Source organism: Notolabrus celidotus, chromosome 20, assembly GCF_009762535.1.
Source record: "Notolabrus celidotus isolate fNotCel1 chromosome 20, fNotCel1.pri, whole genome shotgun sequence".
Lineage (NCBI taxonomy): Eukaryota > Metazoa > Chordata > Actinopteri > Labriformes > Labridae > Notolabrus > Notolabrus celidotus.
The window spans coordinates 19,785,495-19,806,698 of record NC_048291.1 but is presented as its reverse complement, the minus strand read 5'-3'; the positions used below and the strand labels follow the sequence as shown (position 1 = coordinate 19,806,698).

Genomic DNA, 21,204 nt, shown 5'->3' with positions numbered 1-21,204 from the left:
AGGAAGAAGAAGAAGAAGGAGGAGGAGGGAGGAGCAGAAGAAGGAGAAGAAGGAGAAGGAGAAGAAGGAGGAGAAGGAGGAGAAGGAGGAGAAGGAGGAGAAGAAGAAGAAGAAGAAGAAGAAGAAGAAGAAGAAGAAGAAGAAGAAGAAGAAGAAGAAGAAGAAGAAGAAGAAGAAGAAGAAGAAGAAGAAGAAGAAGAATTCTTCCCACTCCGACACAGCAGGTGGCGGTGTGCTCCCTTTTAAATGTCGTAGAAGAAGAACACTTCCGGTTCATGTATCATCGTTCTTCCGGCAGCTGATTACCCAAACAAGTCATGGCGGAGCAAGGAGCAGAAGGAACCGGGAAAGCTACGCTAACAGCGGCGGAGAAACAACTCTTCCGCCGCCGACAGGAGCTCGACTACTGGAAGCAGAACGCAGCTCGGGTCGGCAGAAGAAACCTGTTCACCGGCCTTGCTATCGGAGCGTTTGTGGTCGGCATGTGTATCCTTTGACGAGCATCAGATAGCTAACATAAGCTACTTCCATAAGAGATGAGAAGTGACCTTGATTTAAGACTTCAAACTTTAAAGATAGCGTTAGGTTTTTACTTGTAGGATCGAAATACAGAATATAGAAGTGTCATTCTATTATGTGTGTGGAAAATAATCAAAAGAGTTAAGAGAGCCTTTCTATTTCGAGCTCAGTTAAGTGAAAACATACATAGAAACGCTGCTATGTATGCTAGAATAAAAAGCCTAGTGCTTATTTATTTTTTTATTTAATCATTATTTAACCAGGTGAGTTAATTGAGAACCAATTCTCATTTGCAATAACGACCTGGGCGAGAAGGCAGCACAGGTGGCATGACAACAAATAAAAGACAAAACAAAAAACAGAGAGGACATACAGAGAAACCAAGAGACGGAACAATGCAATACAAAAATATGACAGCAGTGAACTACTTAAAAGCAATTTAAAAGCAAGTGCAGTGATGTTGAGTTATGGGGTGTATTAGGTTTTTGAAAGTGGCGAGTTGAATGAGAGAGGTCAGCTTTAGGGATTGTTGCAGGTGATTCCTGTCAATTAATTATTATAAGATAAGATATACTTTATTTGTCCCCCGTTGGGAGAAATTATTTTGTTACAGCAGCTTACAACACGGGACAGGGGAATACAACAATGTACTAACATAGTTAAAAAATATAATAACAATAATAATAGCAATGACAAGGGGTAAAATATAATAAAATAAAGTTAAAATAAAATAAAATATGGCAACTATTACAGATATATACACACTATATACACTTCTATCTGATAAATAGATAAGGTAAGTCATTGCACGATAAAAAGGTTATTTAAACAAACATACACAGTATGAGGAACAGTGCGATTTCGGATGGATACAGTAGTTATTTGTGAATGTGCCAAGTCACATAGTAACTTCCATGTAGTGGAATGAAAGATGAGAACAGATGATTAACGGGTCACAGCAGTGCTGGTGTCTGATTGCAGATGGGATGAAGGACCTGCGGTAGCGCTCCTTCCTGCAGGGTGGGAGTCTCAGTCTGCTGCTGAAGGAGCTGCTCAGGGACCCCACAGTCTCATGCAGGGGGTGAGAGGGATTGTCCATGATGGATGTCAGCTTGGCTAACATCCTCCTCTCACCCACCTCCTCTATGGAGTCCAGAGGACAGCCCAGGACAGAACTGGCCCTCCTGACCAGTCTGTTAAGTATTTTCCTGTCCCTGTCTGTGCTCCCTGCTCCCCAGCAGACCACTACATAGAAGAATGCAGACGCTACCACAGTGTCATGAAATGTCCGTAACAGAGTCCTGCACACTCTGAAGGACCTCAGTCTTCTCAGCAGGTGCAGACGACTTTGGCCCTTCTTGTACAGGACGTCGGTGTTGTGTGACCAGTCCAGTTTATTGTTGAGGTGAACACCCAGGTATTTGTAGTTCTCCACCCTCTCAATGTCCAACACCTGGATGTTCACCGTGCAGTCTGGGGTGTTTTCCTGCGGAAGTCAATCAAAATTATTATTATTATTATACAGTCTGCTTTAACCACTGGTTATTTAAGACAGCATATGCATGGCCCTATAAATTAAGCAAGGTATGGATGAGTTTTGGGAAGAAAAATCTATCAAAAGGCAAAATTGTAGATCAGATAGAACCAATGAGATCGGTATTTTCAAATGTCAGGCATACATGCCAAAAAGCTAAGCTAGGAGTTAATATAAAAAGGTAAGAGTCAGAGTTTTAACATCGTCTGAATGTAAACAAAGACTGAAATCAAACAGATTTCCATTCAAACTTAATTTGATGACAGTTTTTCAATTTGTCTTTAGAAAGAAGAACATCAGCAGCCTATGTGTAAGGAGCATGTTTCACCTTGTTTTTACAATGAGGGTTTTAGAAGTATATCAAGAAAACTATACATATGTAATATTTTCTCTTCTCCTTTTTGTCTATTTAAAAAATATATCTTTTACTATAACTGTTCAAAACAGAAGATATTTTCAAATACTGGACTTGTATTGTAAAGTTTGCATTTTGTGAATAAAAACAAATCTTGAAAACCCCTAAAAGTGTAAGGGTTTTGTTGTCAGGAGTGTCAACTGTGATTTCAATCAATATTTATTTGTATAGCACCAAATCACAACAAACGTTATCTCGAGACGCTTATACAAACAGCAGATTTAGACCATACTCTATGTTAAATAATTAACAATGACCCAACATCAAGACAGGATCAGATCCAGTCCCCTCTTACTGACAGGACTTGATCATATCTCATCTTAATCCACCATGAGCAGACCACCTCGCAGTATTTAGCTAGTTACAGTGGCAAGGAAAAACTTCCTTTAACAGGCAAAAACCAGAGCAGAACCAGACTCATGTTAGATTTGTGAAATACAGGGAAATGAAGACTCAGCAATATGACTTGAAATCAGCATTTACAAGTGGAAAGATAGAACTTTGCTCATCTGTGTTTCTTTTTAGAGGATGAAATCATGCGTCTGTTTTATTTTTATTCCAACAAATCCATGGAAAGGAACAAATTTTTAAATGCGACATCCTCTCTTCAGATTATTTTGTCTTTTGCATATCAACATAATAATAATTATACATTTTATTTATAGTATACTTTGCTTTTAATCTCAAAGTGCATTATTGTCCATTTGAACCCTGATTTTTAACTTTGTGGCGTAAACTGACAACAAAACCCTTCCATATTTTTTTTTTTCAAGATTTTTTTTTTGAAAAGCACAAACTTTAAAGTACAAGTACAGAATTCAAATATATTTTGTATTTTAAACAGCAATAAAAAAAAGCTGGTAAAAAGGTAGCAAAGGTAAAAAAAAAAAAAAAAAAAATACAGAAGAACAAATTCAAAAATTGAAATTTAAGACTGCCCACTTTTTAAATAAGTGCTACTAAAAGATGAAAAAAAAAGCAGAGGAGATGAGGCAAAACTAGGAAACTCTGGAAAAGAGGGTCTTAAGGCAGGGGTGTGTGTTCCAGGAATGCGTCAGTAGGGAGATTTTGTGTTCAATCCTGAGTGAATCCAGGAGCCAGTGAAGTGATTGCAGGATGGGTGTTGTGTGTTCAAGTTTACACACTCTCATCAAGATCCTAGCTGTGCTGTTCTGGATATACTGGAGCTTTCTGATGCTTTCAATGAGAAGTGCGTAACAGTAATCTAGCCTGGGGGAGACAAAGGCATGGACCAGTTTCTCTGTATCAGGGGAGAGAGAGTGAGGGGCAGAGTTTAGCAATGTCTCTGCGGTGGCAGAAAGAAGTTTTACAGAGGTTTTTAATGTGGGCCTCAATGTTGAGATGAGGGTAGATTTTAACACCCAGATCGATGTGGTTGGTTGTACCCAAGAAGACCAAGTATTATCATCAGATAGACAGACACTGTATTTTGAAGCAGATCTTACTCAAACTGGAGAAATAGGGCTTTTGTTTTGGAATATTGTCAACATGTGTACCATCCTAAAGCAGTCTAACAGTGCTTTAAAGAGTAAAAGAAAGAATGTTGACACCTAGTATTGCTGAGTTTTTTCTTTAACCTTTATGTTCTCCAGTTAGCTACACCATCCTATCCGTCAAACAGGAGAGAATCATGGATGAAATGGACGATGAAGCCAAGATCCACATCATGAGGGGGCCGCGGACTGGTGCCAACTCCTAAAGACACTGATCATGAACTGTCCTGGACTTATTTGGTCCGATTGGGTGTCTTTCACTTTGAGAGGGTGCTGTGAAATGACACCTAAAAACTAGAGTTATCCCGTGTGACTAGTGATGAGTCATATCTGCTGAGCTTTTGCCTACCTGTCACTCAAATTTGGACTCTTCACGACATTACAGATTTGTTTTGTCATGGCTCTTCTTTGTGTTGAAATGTATTAAATTAAGTGTTGAAATTGTTCAATCCTAATTTTTTTTTTACCCCTGCATGTCAGATAAAATAGAGGATAAGTTGCAGATTCCACTGCGGAGCGAGAACAAACAAGAGCAAATGTCATCTGGATACAAATGTAATGAAAGCCTTATGTCACGGTCTGATCCAAAAGTGAAGAAAAGGCTTCGGACAGGTGTGAGAGGAGTAAGAAGCTCATACAATGAAAATTATGAGAATCCAGTGCACTGTAAAACTTGCAAAAAGATTATTTTAATGGCAACACTTTGGTACTAGACCTTCATCAGGCAAACATTATTCAGAGAGAGGCAGAACAACTCAAAAAGGGTGTGGCTACCAGTCTGTGCCTAATCAGTATCATGGCATCAGGTGTGGGCAACTCCAATAAATAGAAAATGCTATATGGCAACCCTTTAACTGGATTCAATCAATCAATCTTTATTTATTTAGCGCCAAATCACAACCAACATGATCTCAAGACTCTTTACAAACAGCGGGACTACACCGTACCCTGTGTTAAATTATTTACCCAACACCAAGACAGGGTAAGAACCAGTCCAATCTTACAGGCAGGTCTCTGTCTTATGTCATCTTAATCCACCATGAGCAGAGCACTTTGCAGCATTTATCAAGTTGCAGCGGCAAGGAAATCTTCCTTCAACAGGGCAGGCAGAAACCTCGAGCAGAACCAGACTTATGTTAGACAGCCATCTGCATCGACCGACAGGTACAAGCTGCAGAGAGGTAGTGTTCTGTCTTTTGACATCTGGTAATGAAAAACAACCTACAGTCAATTGATTCTGTTTGTGCCCTGTGAAGAGCAACAGAAAACTAATTGAAGAATTCAAAATGTTAGATATTCACTTTCAGCATATTGATTTGGTAATGTTGTTGTACCTTTATTATTCTGTAACAGTGTTGTTATGGAGTCTAATACATGGCTGAAACTTTCAGGAAAACTAAAAATTTAGTCCTGTTAAACCTGCTGCTGTCATTTTAAAATCCCATGTGAATGAACGGACTGCTGCTGTGTCCAATGTGTTAGTTGAATGGCAAAGAATTAAACTTAAAAAAAAAAAGTAGAGCATTTGCTTGTCTTCGTGTCATTAACGTATCATGCCATTTATTTGACCCTATGGAAGCCGGCTATTTTATTTCATTAGCCTAGTTTTAATTATTTGGTCACAATAATCAGTAATCTTACAGACAGGACAAGGAGAAACTTCCTTTTAACAGACAGAAACCTTGAGCAGAACCAGACTCATGTTAGGAAGCCATCTGCCTTGACCATGTTGAGGTTGAAAAGAGGGATAAAGGGAGATGAAGAGAGAGAACTCAGGGATTCACTTTAATCTTTATCCAAAAGGAAAGTTTTAAGCCCACACTTAAAAGTAGAGAGGGTATGTGCCTCCCGGACCCTGACTGATTCCAAAGAAGAGGTGCCTGGTAGCTGAAGGCTCAACCTCCTATACTATTTTTAGAGACTTAAGATACGATGAGCAGGCCTGCATGTTGGGAGCGTAGTCTTCTAGAGGGGTAATAAAGCACTATGAGCCCCTCAAGGTCCATGTAGCATATTGTAGCCAACCACAAAATGCTAACCAAGTAAGATATTCACTCTTCGTGTTACGGAAAAGACTGTTGCTGTACCCTCTTCATTGCAAATCATTACAGTCCTGAAATCTGCAATAATTTTACCAGGCTAAACATTAAATCTGATGCTTCAGGATGCTAAGATCTTATATGACTGAACTGAAGTGACCATAAATGAAGTCAAACATGTTTCTAACAGACAGTTGCCGTGCGCAGTGTTTTAGTTGCAGGTTCAATGAGACTGCTATCATGTAGCTCCAACCATTAATGCCTTTTATAACTTCAAGAAGCAGTGTGTTTGAAATTGCATCAGTCCACCTTGAAAGTGCACATCCACAACTGTAGAAAAACCATTATCCTATGCTGTTCATACTAACAGCCATTTATTAGATCTGACTCTGAAAGACAAACACATCGAAGGTCAGGACAAGGTGGGCACTTATTTGCAAATCAAATTAATTCTGTGTTTGTATGTTAATGAGGGATGACAGTATTTGAATGCGGGGTTGTGTTATGCACAACTCAACTCAACTCAACTCAACTCAAACTTTATTTATAGAGCACGTTTAAAACAACCGGAGTTGACCAAAGTGCTGTACAGATCAAAAACAGCACAAATGACAAACATAGCATACAATACAATACTAAAATACAATACTAAAATACGTAAACTGTGCAAATGTATAATAAAATAAGATAGAATAAAATAAATTAAAATTTAATTAAGATTATGCCAGATGTCCACTCAATGTTGATTAAAAGCCAGGGAGAAGAGGTGTGTCTTAAAAGAGGATTTAAAAATCTCGATTGATCCTGCAGAGCGGATATGTTGGGGCAGGTTGTTCCAGAGCCGAGGGGCAGCCGCCACAAAGGCTCGGTCACCTCTACAACATCCTGTATTGTTTGGATCTGAGTGAATACAAACATTTATACTGTTTTTTGAGTCACCAATCAACAGTATATAAAAAACCTGAAATCACACATCAACACAAGGGCAACACCAGTACAAAGTGAGCACTGAGGATATTGATAACTTCTGTTCTTTTTCCAACTTTGCCCTTAGACACATTAGCATCTGACAGTCAGATTTCCAATAATAAAAATGATGAAAAGTGGGTTGCCATTTGCCTAACAGAGGCTATAGCCCTCGTCACAGCAGTTGTGGGTTTGACTCCTGGCCTCGACCACCGTCTTCCCCCACTCTCTGCTCCCCACATTTCCTGTCTCTCTTCAGCTGTCCTATCAAATAAAGGTTAAAACTTTGAAATAATGAATCAGGAAGAAACCTGGATCTATGTACAGAAATTGTTCTATTGTCATTTTACTACACAAACAATGTAAAAGTACAAGATTTTAGAGAATTTGTAGTGTATGTTTGTAAACTGCTACGTTGCAGTTCTCAGTTTTATCATCTTTATCGTCTTCACTGGATTTCGATTTGCATTTGCTTGGAGTCATTTGAAGGCACCTTTAACTTGTACCCAGAAGCAAAAATATACTTACAAGTGTTGTTACAGATGAAATTTTGTTGCATTAAAGTAATCTTTGGTTCTTTTGGCAGATCTAATGTTTAGGAACAATCACCAAGATATCATGACTTGCTTGACACCGAGATGCTTACCTCTACTTTGCATGGTTGATGGTTGGAGGATGTACCTGAATTTAGGTACAAAGGGGTTTGCCTGTCAGGGAGGTTTTGAGTAAAGTCAGAGTCGATTTGAGCAGTATTTGGAAAGAAGTTTACAGACTGACTGAAGAACATCAGCGGCTGAATAATGAGATTTGAAGCCATCATCCCAGGTGAGTGCTGTTAGGAATGCTGCTTGAGCCTGGGGTTCATCTGGGGTATCACTTGGACAAAAATTCAAAAATCCCATTACTGTTTTTTCTTTTCAAATACAAGAACCTTTCATTTTGTTTTATCTAAAACTTTTCAGACAACGGTTTCTGGCTATTTGAGTAAATTTTAATCTGCACTGTTCAGATAAGCTCGTAATCACTGTCTATTGCCTCTGTTAAATCTAATATCCGGTCACACATGAATCAAACTGTTATTATATATATGACTATACAGTATCTATCTTTATATCTATCTATCTTTATTTTATTGATTTTATTGATTTATTTTATTTTATACACTTAAATTATTATTTATTCATATATATATATATATATATATATATATATAGAGAGAGAGAGAGAGAGAGAGAGAGAGAGAGAGAGAGAGAGAGAGAGAGAGAGAGATAGATAGATAGATAGATAGATAGATAGATAGATAGATAGATAGATAGATAGATTCAAATATATTCAATATATTAATGAAATCATTGATGGATTTTGAATCCGGGGGTTCAGCCTTAGAACTAAAAGGGCTTTCCTCTTTAATTCATAAATCCCATATTCCTCTATTATAAGTCCACATCCTCACAGCTTCATTTTCCATTCAAACTTCTATTTCAAGTTTAAACTATTTAATTTAAATTAAATTTTCATTAATCATTTTTGAATTATCAATCTTTCTTTTATCTTTTTTCCAGTCCTTATATTAATTCATAATTATTTTTATTGCACTCAATAGAGTGCATCACATGAACTGTGATGTCATCCACTGATCTTTCTCTGTCTCTGTTATGTCATTTAAAAAAAAAAAAAAATGTATACAGCTTAATACAGTACAATGAGCTCTTGGAAAGAGCGAAAGATAGAAAAGAAAAACAGTAACCCCCTCCCTCGTTCCCTCAAATCCCTGTCTACTGCCGGATATTCATGTCACTGTGCTTAAGTATCATCTTCTGGAGTTAATGGACAAATAAGAGCTGGAATTCAGGTATCATAATGCCTGAAATAAAGAGAATGACATAGAAAAACAAAAATAAAAAAGGAAATAAAGTTAAGTAGCCTACTGTGCATTGGGAAAGATACAGAAGTAGATGAGTAACGGAAAAGTGAAAAAGTACAAAAGAAAGACAATAGGGATTCAAATTGTATGATTATAATATATCACAGATGTATATTCAAAAAGAAAAAAGACTAGAAGAGGAGAGTGCTCGTTTAAAATGATGGGAGTTTCTGAATGTGGTCCAGGAAAGGTCCCCATATCTTTTTTAATTTGTTGTTACAGCCATCGACCGAGTAGCGTATCTTCTCAAGATCTAAACAAGACATAAGGTCTTTCAGCCACTGACTGTGGGTGAGCGGGGCCGCATCCCTCAACCTCAAAAGCCCTGCACGCCTGGCCAGGAGAGAGGCAAACGACAGAGTTCAGCTTTTAATAAGAGTGAGGTTCGTATCCTCCTCCGCAGTACCAAAAATAGCCACTACAGGATTAGGTTCCAAGGTTGTGTTCAGGATTTGTGACAAAGTTTTAAAGACCTCTTTCCAAAAAATTTCAAGGCTGGGACATGTCCAGAACATGTGAAAGAGAGAGCCTTCAGCCGATCTTCATTTGTCACAGAGGGGATCCACCTCAGGATAAAAACGAGATAATTTAGATTTAGATATGTGAGCTCTGTGAACGACTTTAACCCTCCTAGCCCCCCAGGGTACCAAATGTGTACATTCATATTTTCGCAATGCAATATATTGGTCAGTTTAATGGGTAATGGTATGAGGATTTGTCGAGAATTTTTTTTAAAAAATTTTTATGAAATTTTGATTCCCCCTCTTTTGCAAAGTGTACAGCATAGGAGATAGTACCAATCAGCCTACCCTATGTCTTAGGCAATTTTGGTCCCCCATCTACTCCCATTATAAACACGTAAATATTCATATTTTCGATATACTGTAATCCTGACATGTTATGATGATTTTCCCATGATTACCAAATAAATCTAAGCATCCCCCTTCAAAATCAAGGGAAAAAAGGTTTTAGGTCTACTTTGACCCCTAAACCACCAGATGGAGCCAGATCAATTTCAATGTATGGATATCACTGTACCTTGCAATCTGTCGGTCAATATAACAGCTTTATATCACAAAGATGCTGGTCTTGGTTTGTTGGGATCGATATATAGGAGTAGTGTGAATGTGGTTGAGTGTATTTTGTGTGTGTGTGTGTGTGTGTGTGTGTGTGTGTGTGTGTGTGTGTGTGTGTGTGTGTGTGTGTGTGTGTGTGTGTGACAGAGAGAAATTTTAGTCATCAAACGTTTAAGCCTTTTGTTGATCAATTAAAGAGAGAGAGAGTGTGTGTGTGTGTGTGTGTGTGTGTGTGTGTGTGTGTGTGTGTGTGTGTGTGTGTGTGTGTGGCTGTGTGTGTGTGACACAGAGAAATTGTAATCATCAAAGGATTAAGCCTTTTCTTGATCAATTATCGTGTGTGTGTGTGTGTGTGTGTGTGTGTGTGTGTGTGTGTGGCTGTGGCTGTGGCTGTGTGTGTGACACAGAAATTTTAGTCATCAAATGTTTAAGCCTTTTCTTGATTAAATTATCGTGTGTGTGCGTGTGGCTGTGTGTGTGTGTGTGTGTGTGTGTGTGTGTGTGTGTGTGTGACAGAGAAATTTTAGTCATCAAAGGATTAAGTCTTTTCTTGATCATTTATAGAGAGAGAGAGTGTGTGTGTGTGTGTGTATGTATGACTTTTATTTATCAAAAGAGAGCCTCCTCTCTCTTATTGGATATTTGATATAAAATAAAGGATTTTTATGACATAAAGGGAATAAAAAGATTTAAAATATTAAAAAACAATGCAGAATTTTATTTTAGCTCTGAATTTGTAGAAAACGTTTGATGTGTTGAAAGTAAAAAATATATACATATATTACATTTCTATGACACTTTTATGAGAGGGCGCGTTTTGGGACCTTAAGCTATAACTTGTGAGTTTTTTTACATAATCTCTCATTGCTCCAAAAATAATAATGCATCAAAATCAATATTGTTATCAATTATTGACCTATTCAAGGCTCTAATAACCTCATCTGTAATATTCCATTCAGCACCTCATTTTTGAAAATATTGCATATTTTGTCATTTTTCCATCGAAAAAAAACGGATTTTTATGACAAAAAGGGAATAAAAAGATTTAAAGTATTAAAAAACAATACACAATTTTCTATCAATTTTTAGCTCTGAATGTGTATAAAACGTTTGATGTGTTGAAAGTAAAAAATATATACATATATTACATTTTTATGACACTTTTATGAGAGGGCCCGTTTTGGGACCTTAAGCAATACCTTGTGAGTATGTTTAAAGGATGCCTCAAGGGTTAAACTGCAGTGGGCAGTGACGGGCACAGAAAGATGTTGAGTTAATGAGCCTGAGGATAGATTCCCATAGGCTTGAATATTTTTGGGTAGTGTAATGTAGTGTCCTCAAAGTCAGCATTAGTGATTTTTGTCTCACAAAATTTAAATTAGGAATAAACACATAAAACAGGGTATACAGTCACAGTCAAGTCAAATGTATTTGTATAGCACATAAAGCACGGTTCAAGTCCTGTCACAGAGCAGGTGATTGAGGTGCCCTTGAAGAAGACACCTAATTCCCAAATGCTTGAGATGCATGTTTGTGTGCCAGCCCTCTCACTCTGCATCGCTCCATCAGTGCATGTACCTAGAGTCCTGTAATTCAGAAAACTGAAAATGCCACACAATGACCTATCTCACTGCATCATCACTGCAGATGGTAGTTTATCTCCATTTTTTTTTCTTTTTACCAGCTGTCTTGTTTGTTGTTATTTTGATTCTTATATCACATATGATTTTCATTGCAGGTACATGAAAATTCCTCCAGGCAAAAACATGATAGAAATGCACATGGTCATCCTCTTCCTCCTGCAGCTCCTTCCTACTGCAGAGGGTGGAGTGAGGACTAAATCCTTTGTATTCCTTTGGGACTCTGGATACAAATATAACTGGCAAAAGGCACAAGAATGCTGCAGGAGCATCGGCCAGGAGCTGATCACCACAAGAGATGACATAGAAAATGAGAAGTTTAACCATGACAAAGGCCAAGGATGGAACGGTTTGCACCGAGAAAATTCAGCCTCTAAGTGGGAATGGTCTGGAAGAGATGAGGAAGCCAAATTCTTCGACTGGGAGGATGGTGAGAAAACACATAACTGATTTAAACTATTGCTATTTCCAGGTTTAAAATGTATCATTGTTTTTATGTTTTTATATAAAGTTTGTGACATACACCCTGGAGTTTCTTAAAAAGATATATTAGACACACCCCGCCCACCCATACCGCAAGACATTTTACACTTCGGATAACATTTGTTATAAATTGGGGCAGTGTAAATAAAGACTGACTGATTTACTGATTGATACAGGTGATCCAGTGGATGGGAAGGACTGTGCATTTAAGAATCCACACGAACATGGACAGAGAAGCGATCTCTGTGATTGCTTGCATTCTTTCAAATGTCACAAAGAAATGCTGGTTCTGGTAAAGGAGAAAAAGACTTGGGAGGAGGCATTAATGCACTGCAGGGCTCTCGAGGCAAAGGACCCAAATAAGCCATTCACTCCCTACCAGAACTACAAGTACGACCTGGCCACCCTGATCACCGAAGACGACCAAGAGTTTGCACGAGAGACGACACAGAGTGCTACCACTGACGAGGTAGGTATTCAGTCTTTTTGTGCTGTTCAGATATTACTACTTTGTCTACATCTCTCTTTTACATGTTGGCAGGTTTGGACGGGCATGCGCTGCCTGGCTGGCTATTGGCTGTGGGTCGGTGGAGAAGAAGTGATGTACGAAAATATCAATAGATTCCCAAGTAGGGGCTTTTGTGGCACGCTGCCTACAACGGGCAATGATTCCTACGAGATAAGACCCTGCAATGAGAAGAGAAACTTCTTCTGCTACAGGAAGTCTGAAGAACAAGAGTTATCAGAAACCTCTTGTGCCCCAAAGCCTCATACAGGCTCTGGTGCTTAAAATAGAAGAAAGGCCACTCTTAAATGTGAAACTCAAAATCTAAAAGAAAGGGGTTTGCTTTGCCGGTCTTACCCCTGCCCTTTATTTGTACTGGGGGCTGTGACTGTGCTGCAGGGGGTGGCGTGGAGGAGTAGCTTCTTGCCAGGTCAGCCATGTGGTGGTTAATGTTACAAAATATATATTGTGTCGTAGATAACCACTGTTAAACCATAATAAGACTTACTTCTTCTTCTTATACAATATTGTACTATATTCAATATTTATCATATTGGAACCATTTATTAAAATACACTTAGATCATTTTTATCATAATGATTTTGTAGTAACAAGTAAATTACAATTTATTAATATAGTAAAATGAATGTGTGTATATTACATTATAACATTTAAACATTAGATTTTACGAACACACACGTACCCATATGTAAAAATATATTCAATGTATATGTGTGTGTGTGTGTGTGTGTGTGTGTGTGTGTTTGTATGTATAAATATATTCAACTTCAACTTTTATCCTAACCCCATTTTATCTATTTATAAATATGTATATAAAATATATAAATATAACTTCAATATAACTTTTTAGTAATCCTATTATATTAATTCATTATAACTATTTTTATTCTTATTACTTTTATGCTTTAACTCATTTTTTACTTTTTACCTTTAATTGTTTAAATTACATATATTTTATTGTTTTTGGTGTGCATTAGTCTCTACTTCAAAATCCATTTTTGTTTTTAAATATCTAGCATGTTTTGGTATTTTTTTATTTCTGCTTTTTTCCTGTTTTGAATCGCTATAAAGAACTTCGATTTCCATTTCATTTGTTGAAAGTGGCAACATAAATAAAACTTGATTGATTGATTGATTGATTGATTGATTGATTGATTGATTGATTGATTGATTGATTGATTGATTGATTGATTGATTGATTGATCGATTGAAACAGTCAATATTTCTGCTTACAGTTTCACTTCATACATGCGCATACACATAATCTACAAAATGGGCCTTATTTTGTTTGTTTTTCTTACATTCATTCTTACAACATCAATCTTACACTTCATCACTGTGAACTTTTCGTATTTTGTCATTCATGTTGCTTTATTTCTTTTGTCCTCTTTGTTGGTTCTTGTGTGTCTTAAAAAGTTTCTCATGGTTTTTTTTTTCACCAATAAAAAAGTAATTTAAAAAATCTCAAATGAGTCCACAGTTTTGCTCTCTCTGTTTTAATGACCTTTTAACCCTGAACACAAGTTAATATTAAAAACTACAAAATATATGATCAACACTTCAACTATTAAACATACATTCAACAATGTTATCGTTATACAAATGGATAAACTGAGGTTCCTGCGGTTTTGTTTCAGAGGCTCAGGGAGTAAGGAGTTAATGGTCATGCTCTGCCTGCATTCATGAGTCATGCAGCTCGTTAAACTCCGTTCAGAGTGTGCATGTTTGGGGAGAGACGGGCAGAGCAGTAGTTTGTGTGCCTAGTTGATAGTTTACCTGCTCCTCCTGTTCCTTCCTTTCACAGTTTTATTTGAGTCCCTGACGAAAAGTAAGTGTTTTGATGAGTGTGTGTTTATATCCCTTTATTTCCTATACATTTATACATGTCAGTGCATTTTCAGTTTACTGTGTACCAGCGCCTTATATTGTTTACTGTGTGTGTTTTTTTCCAGACTGCAATATATACCTATTTAACTCTGTGTGAGAAAGGAAATAAATACTGCTGGCCTTACGGCAGCTAAGTGCACGCACCGTCTCCTCATCCTTCCATGTATCCTGATCGATACACCGTCCTGAAAACTGCCTACACTAAAACGAGTTAGCGCTACCTACCTTTACCTCTTCAACAGGTTTAATCTCAGAAAGATGCTGAAATATTACCTTGTGCTTTTATCACCAACCATATTGATTATTGTAAGTCTCAGAAGAACCTGCAACTCATTCAAAAACTCTGCACTGGTTACCTGTTTGCTATCCATACATCACTGATCTCCTGTCATTTTATGTTCCACCACAATCACTGATGTCCTTGAATGCTTCCCTTTTGTTACTCGTATGTCCCTCCCAAGCGCCAACCAGAGCGCTTTCTGCTTTTATGCACCAAAACTGTGGAACTCTCGACCTCTGGACATTAAAACGGCGAGCTCTCTGTGTGTTTTTAAAAGTAAACTTAAATCTGGCTTTTAACTTGGAGTAATTTCCTTTTAGCTCTGGACTGCATTACTACCACAATGACCATTGTTTAAGCATCATTTCAAAAATTTTATTTAATTAGATTTTTCTTGTATTTATTTTATTGTATTTATTTATTTAAATTGTTTATTTTATTTCACTTATTTTATTTTTTAAAGTTTTATTTTTGGGCATTTTCGCCTTTAACGGACAGGACATCTGAAGAGAGACAGGAAATGTGGGGAGTGGAGAGTGGGGGAGGACATGCAGTAAATGGTCGAGGCTGGAATCAAACCTCCGACCTCTGCGATGAGGGCTACAGCCTCTGTATATAGGATGCACGCTTAGACCCCCTTTTTTATTTTTTAAGTATTCCTCTATCTTGTTTTAGTCTTCTGTCATTTTATCTATATCTGTTGTTTTCTCTCTCTTCAAACTTTAAAATTAGCGTTAGGTTTTTACTTGTAGGATCGAATTACAGAATATAGAAGTGTCATTCTATTATGTGTGTGGAAAATGATCAAAAGAGTTAAGAGAGCCTTTCTATTTCGAGCTCAGTTAAGTGAAAACATACATAGAAACGCTGCTATGTATGCTAGCATAAAAAGCCTTGTGCTTATTATACAGTCTGCTTTAACCACTGTGTATTTAAGACAGCATAGGTATGGCCCTATAAATTAAGCAAGGTATGGATGGGTTTTGGGCAGAAAAATCTATCAAAAGGCAAAATAGTAGATCAGATAGAACCAATGAGATCGGTATTTTCAAATGTCAGGCATACATGCCAAAAAGCTAAGCTAGGAGGTAATATAAAAAGGTAAGAGTCAGAGTTTTAACATCGTCTGAATGTAAACAAAGACTTAAAACAAACAGATTTCCATTCAAACTTAATTTGATGACAGTTTTTGAATTTGTCTATAGAAAGAAGAACATCAGCAGCCTATGTGTGAGGAGCATGTTTGAAGTATATCAACAAAACTAAATATGTAAATATTTTCTCTTCTCTTTTTTGTCTATTTAAAAAATATATCTTTTTCTATAGCTGTTTAAAACAGAAGATATTTTCAAATACTGGACTTGTATTGTAAAGTGTGCATTTTGCGAATAAAAACAAATCTTGAAACCCCCCAAAAATGTAAGGGTTTTGTTGTCAGAAATGTCAACAGTGATTTCAATAAATCAACCTTTATTTGTATAGCGCCAAATCACAACAAACGTTATCTCAAGATGCTTTTACAAACATAGTAGGTGTAGGGGCCATAATGTTGATTTGCATGTCATATTTGTTAATCATGATTATTTCCTTTTCATGGTTTACTTCATTCCCTGTTTTGGGTTCATGGGTGTGGTTTACCTTTATCTACCTGCTCAGATGTGTGGCGGGAGGCATACAAAGAGGGTGAGTGGGGTTGAATATTTTTTGTTGACCGCCGTCGTCATTATTATCATTTATTTAGATCTTTTTTAGTATTGAATTATTTGTGAGTGTTTTGTTAATAAATAATAAAAACTTTCCTTGGACTTTGATTTTGATTTATGGCAAGACGCATTACAAACACAAGCCCACTTAGCCTCTGCGGCACCTTTCAAAAAATAGCTGCATAACTGGATGGACACCTTTGAAACGCTGGACCATTCTTCCTCCAGCATGGATTTGAACACGGACACCTTGGATCACAGACTTTTTGAAAGAATGGACGTTGAAGTGAGAGGACACGTTTGACTGAAGCTGCAGCGGAAAATTCGCTGAGTGACAGCAGAGCATCAGAGCCATCTGAAGCGGTAGGCCCGCCATATTCCTTGTGTATATTGTGAAAAGTTTGCACGCAGTTTGGAACGGCTGCCGCTTGTCCATTGGGGATGTGTTTTGGCTTCTGTTTGTGGATGCTCTGTTTGCCGTGATCAGCAGAGTTTTTGTGCTGTTTTGTTGTGGAACATGCTGTGGATTGTGTGTTTTGTGGAGCGCAGATGCTGCTGTGCTGTTGAGCTGGAAAGCGCGTCGTTGGTAGGCTATTGTGGATGTGGTTTACCTGTGCTTTGATGTACATCTGCTGCGACGTGTTTTCAACGGAATGTGAATGTTGGAAAATGACAAAATTAGTGTAAAAAGTGATACGTGTGATGAAATGGAGGAGAGGAGAACGGTGAAGCTCACAGCCAAAGCACTGTCTTGCAAAATTGTTACACTCCAAAAGAAACATCAATCAAAAGTGAGAAAAATCAAAGGACTCACACATGAAATCAATGACTTGATGCACAAGGATGAAGATGCAATGGATGAGGAAATAAAACTTAGAAAAATTATTCAGTTGTATGAAAATGCAAGAATTGCGCATGAATCTGTTTTTGTGTTGCTTCCGACAGTGGAACAAGAAACTCAAAATGACTAGTTTAACGGGTAACTAAAACCAAAATGAACTTTGTTTAGGATGCGAAACAATGGCTTTTGGACACTGGACACCCCTGGCTGGAAACTGAATATGTAACCACAGTTTTACCCATGGCTGGAAAAGCAGACAGTTCACTCATCTCACCTGAGGAGGCACCTGCTGAATTAAAAGAAATGATTCCTCACACTGATCCTCAACATGACATCCCCTTTTCTCAACCAAACGTAAAAGCAACATCTGACCTTGGACAACAGGATGAAATTCAACCATGTGACAGTGTTTCATATATTTGCAGCAGAAAAAGCAAATGCAGTTCTTTTGGTTCAAGCTTAAAAGTTTCAAGCACTTCATCAGCACGCATAATGGCCGAAGCAGAAATGGCTGCAGTCATGGTTCGACAACAACTTCTTCAAGACAAACACAACCTCGAAGAGCAGGAGGAGCAGCTGAGGAGGAAAAAAGAGCAGTTAGAGATGGATGCTAACATTGCTGCTACAATAGCAAGAATAAGAATACTTGGAGCATCAAAAGGATCTGGTGTTCAAAGTAAAATATCCAAACTTTCTGATGGAATGACTTCTTATTTCGAAAAAGGAAAACAGGACAAGAAAATAACTCTCACCGAAACAGATCACAATGGTCCACAAGCAACGGCTAATAAAACAGATGGACAACTTCAACAAAACCACAGTGTTAACAACCACAAACAAAGCCATAACACAGATTCAGTCACTTACCTCTGTACCCTTGACCCACCAATCAAGCATCAGAAATTCAGAAGCTCATGTTGCAACATCATCAACTACAATACCTGTTGCAGGAAACAACGACCAGAACAGTACATTTACAGTTATGGAAAAACAAAATGAAATCACTGCTTTATTGATCCAGCAACAGTGTCTTTCTTCCATGCCCAAGAAAGAAATTCAAGTTATTGATGGTGACCCACTTCAATATCAGACCTTCATTAAATCATTTGAATACAGCATTGAAAGCAAGAACCCTAACCCCAGAGACTGTCTTTATTATCTGGAACAATACACAAGAGGACAGCCAAGGGATCTTGTAAGGAGTTGGTTACACATGACTTCGGAGAGAGGATTCAGCAAGGCAGTCTTTACTCCAGGAGCACATTGGAAATAAGCACAAGATAGCTTCAGCACAGCTCTCTTTTGGTCATCAATTAAACCTGACAACACAAAGGCTCTTCAAGCATTTACGTTGTTTTTGAGAGGATGCTGCAATGCTATGGAAGAACTTGAATGTATGTATGAACTTGACCTTCCTTCCAACATGCTTCTTGTGATTAGAAAGCTGCCGTACCAGCTAAGAGATAAATGGAGAACAGTGGCCTGTGACTTACAAGATAAACGGAAGCCCAGAGCCACCTTTAGGGACTTGGTGGACTTCCTTGAAAGGAAGGTCAGGATTCTGACAGATCCGGTATTTAGGGACATTAAAGACACCCAAACATCAAGCAAGGATGTAAGTAGGTCAAAATCACAACCTCAGTCCAAACCAACAGGAAGTGTCTTTGCCACCACCATATCAGTTGCAGAAAAGAAAAACGAAAAAGTAGGTACAGAAAAGGAGAGTTTGCCCGCTTTGAAAAGTTGTTTGTTTTGCAAAAGGAGTCATGATTTGGATGTGTGTTTTTTTATTGGAGAGAAAGGCGCACAACGAGAAGATCGCTTTCCTTCGGGAAAATGGTATTTGTTTTGGCTCCCATTGGGAGGACAACCTAATGATGGTCATGAGCTTCGCACTATTACTGTCAACAGGATTTTGTTGGTGAAACTGGAAGAGCTGTGGGAACAGAAATGTAATACTGACTTTCCAGAGTATGTGAAGGATGAACATGAACCTTCAAAAGAAGACCAGCAGCTTATGGATGGTGACTGTACAAAGAACAGGGAGGAGCTGAAGGAGCAGCTGGAATAGAAGAAGAAGAAGGTCTCTGGAGCCCTGGCTGACTTTGAAGACAAGATGAATGTTAAACTGAGGAAATAACTGGCAAAGAACAGAGAGAAGCTCTTTGGTAAAAGCGAAAAAGACAAAGACAAAAGGATGATGGAAAAGGAAGAGAAAAGGAAGAAAAAGAAAAAGTGAAAGATCAGACTGTTCAGAGAATCTGAATCTGATGCTAACAGCAAGAAAAAGATAAAGGAGGAAGTGGACGAAGACAAGGACGTTAGGAGCCTGTAAGAAAAGGGAAGGCTGAGCGACGTTATAAGGACTCAGCAACCAAGTCCTCCGCAGACTCTGAAGTGGAAGAAGTAACTCTCTAAAAAAAGACAAACGAAAAGGGAGAGAGAAGTAGTGAGGAAAAGGAGAAAATTAGAGACTAATCCAAGAAGGGGAGGATAAAGAAGCACTTTTCCCCAACCACCTTCTGCTTCTTAAAACAACACCAACCCTACCACCAGGGAAATTTGTATCTGTCTGAATCAGATACCACAACCTGCTAAAAATCAATGATACTTCCCTGAGGCTTGTTTTCAGACTGTTTTAATGTATTTAGGACCATCTATATGTGAGAAAGACCTCGGAGCGGTCACAACCATATAAGGAGGCAGAGGCAGGATATTGCAAAAAACCCACTCGGTGGGCATTTATTTTCAGTGCACAATTCACACCAACAAAACACAGAGTACTCAGCCACATGCCCAAGACAGAATCAACCCTCAAGACACAAAGAACTCACTTAAATACCCCCTCCAATTGGGTGCTACCATGAAGAAGAGTGCTACACCTACAAATACTTTAAAACTCCCCTAAACACCAAACCAAATGTTAAGATTAATTATCCCCCAGTTTTCTTTATGCCCTCATTCTCTTAACGTACATTTACACACTCTAAACATTCTAAAAAGGACATAAAACCAACTAACCCTCGGGCACTACCCACCCCCTATACCTATCTCCCAGGGGAACCCTCCCCGCACGATAAAGAGGCTGCTGTTTTCCCGGGTACTCCTGCATGTGCACCTTGGGAGTGGAGACAGAGCAATACTTTTTACCTGTCTCAGTAAGTCGTTCCTCCATCGTCTTCAATTAGTCCAGAACGCTGCTGCAAGGCTGTTGACGAAGTCCAGCCGGACAACCCACATCACTCTGATTCTATCTTCCCTACATTGGCTTCCAGTTAAATTTAGGATTCATTTTAAAGTTCTCGTTTTTGTGTACAGAGCTCTGCATGGTCAGGCTCCTGAATACATCGCCGACCTGCTCCACCCCTACCTCACCAGTAGGTCACTCAGGTCTTCTGACCAGGGCTTGCTGGTTGTCCCTCGAGCTCGTCTAAGAACAAAAGGTGACTGTGCTTTTGAAGTGGTGGCACCAACATAGTGGAACGCTCTTCCTGTAAATGTTTGTTCAGCTGTCTCTGTTGTCGCCTTCAAAAAACTTGTGAAGACACATTTATTTAAACAGGCCTTCGACTCACCGTGTTCAGACTAATGTTTTATTTATGCTATGGTCTGTTTCTTTTAATGTGTTGGATATTTTCCTGTGAAGCACTTTGTGATTTTATTATGTGAAAGGTGCTATACTAAATAAAATTGACTTACTTACTTACACACACACACACACGCACGATAACAGGCAGCATACAATAAAGGACTTGGCTACTTCTCTGCCTTATCATTTTATAAATCATGTTATGTCATTTATGCCCCTCTTTACTTTGGCTCACGCCACATCAACAGGGTCCAGGTAACAATTTCCC

At 38.3% G+C, this 21,204-nt stretch overlaps 3 protein-coding genes across 3 annotated transcripts; all 3 read left to right on the top strand.

Annotated features, from left to right (window-relative positions):
* The first annotated feature begins 251 nt into the window (after positions 1-251).
* Positions 252-4,431, top strand: LOC117832908 (cytochrome c oxidase assembly factor 3 homolog, mitochondrial). Its single transcript, XM_034712230.1, has 2 exons — positions 252-486; positions 4,082-4,431. Exons 1-2 carry the CDS (start codon positions 318-320, stop codon positions 4,186-4,188), a joined length of 276 nt encoding a protein of 91 aa, XP_034568121.1. The 5' UTR covers positions 252-317; the 3' UTR covers positions 4,189-4,431.
* Positions 4,432-11,762: 7,331 nt separating this feature from the next.
* Positions 11,763-13,217, top strand: LOC117832386. The gene is made up of 3 exons (XM_034711485.1): positions 11,763-12,057; positions 12,287-12,579; positions 12,652-13,217. Exons 1-3 carry the CDS (start codon positions 11,763-11,765, stop codon positions 12,898-12,900), a joined length of 837 nt encoding a protein of 278 aa, XP_034567376.1. The 3' UTR covers positions 12,901-13,217.
* A 4,622-nt stretch (positions 13,218-17,839) lies between these two features.
* LOC117832385 (protein FAM133-like) lies at positions 17,840-19,945 on the top strand. The gene is given in 3 exon segments (XM_034711484.1): positions 17,840-17,943; positions 19,259-19,674; positions 19,677-19,945. Coding segments are annotated over 3 exon segments (789 nt in total).
* The last annotated feature ends 1,259 nt before the right edge of the window (positions 19,946-21,204 follow it).

Excerpts from the sequence above, each read along its gene's own strand:
- LOC117832386 (XM_034711485.1), top strand. The coding sequence starts at position 11,763 with ATGCACATGGTCATCCTCTTCCTCCTGCAGCTCCTTCCTACTGCAGAG. Across the intron at positions 12,058-12,286 it reads ATTCTTCGACTGGGAGGATG|GTGATCCAGTGGATGGGAAG; the intron begins GTGAGAAAACAC and ends TGATTGATACAG. Across the intron at positions 12,580-12,651 it reads AGAGTGCTACCACTGACGAG|GTTTGGACGGGCATGCGCTG; the intron begins GTAGGTATTCAG and ends ACATGTTGGCAG.
- LOC117832908 (XM_034712230.1), top strand. The coding sequence starts at position 318 with ATGGCGGAGCAAGGAGCAGAAGGAACCGGGAAAGCTACGCTAACAGCG. Across the intron at positions 487-4,081 it reads AGCGTTTGTGGTCGGCATGT|TTAGCTACACCATCCTATCC; the intron begins GTATCCTTTGAC and ends TATGTTCTCCAG.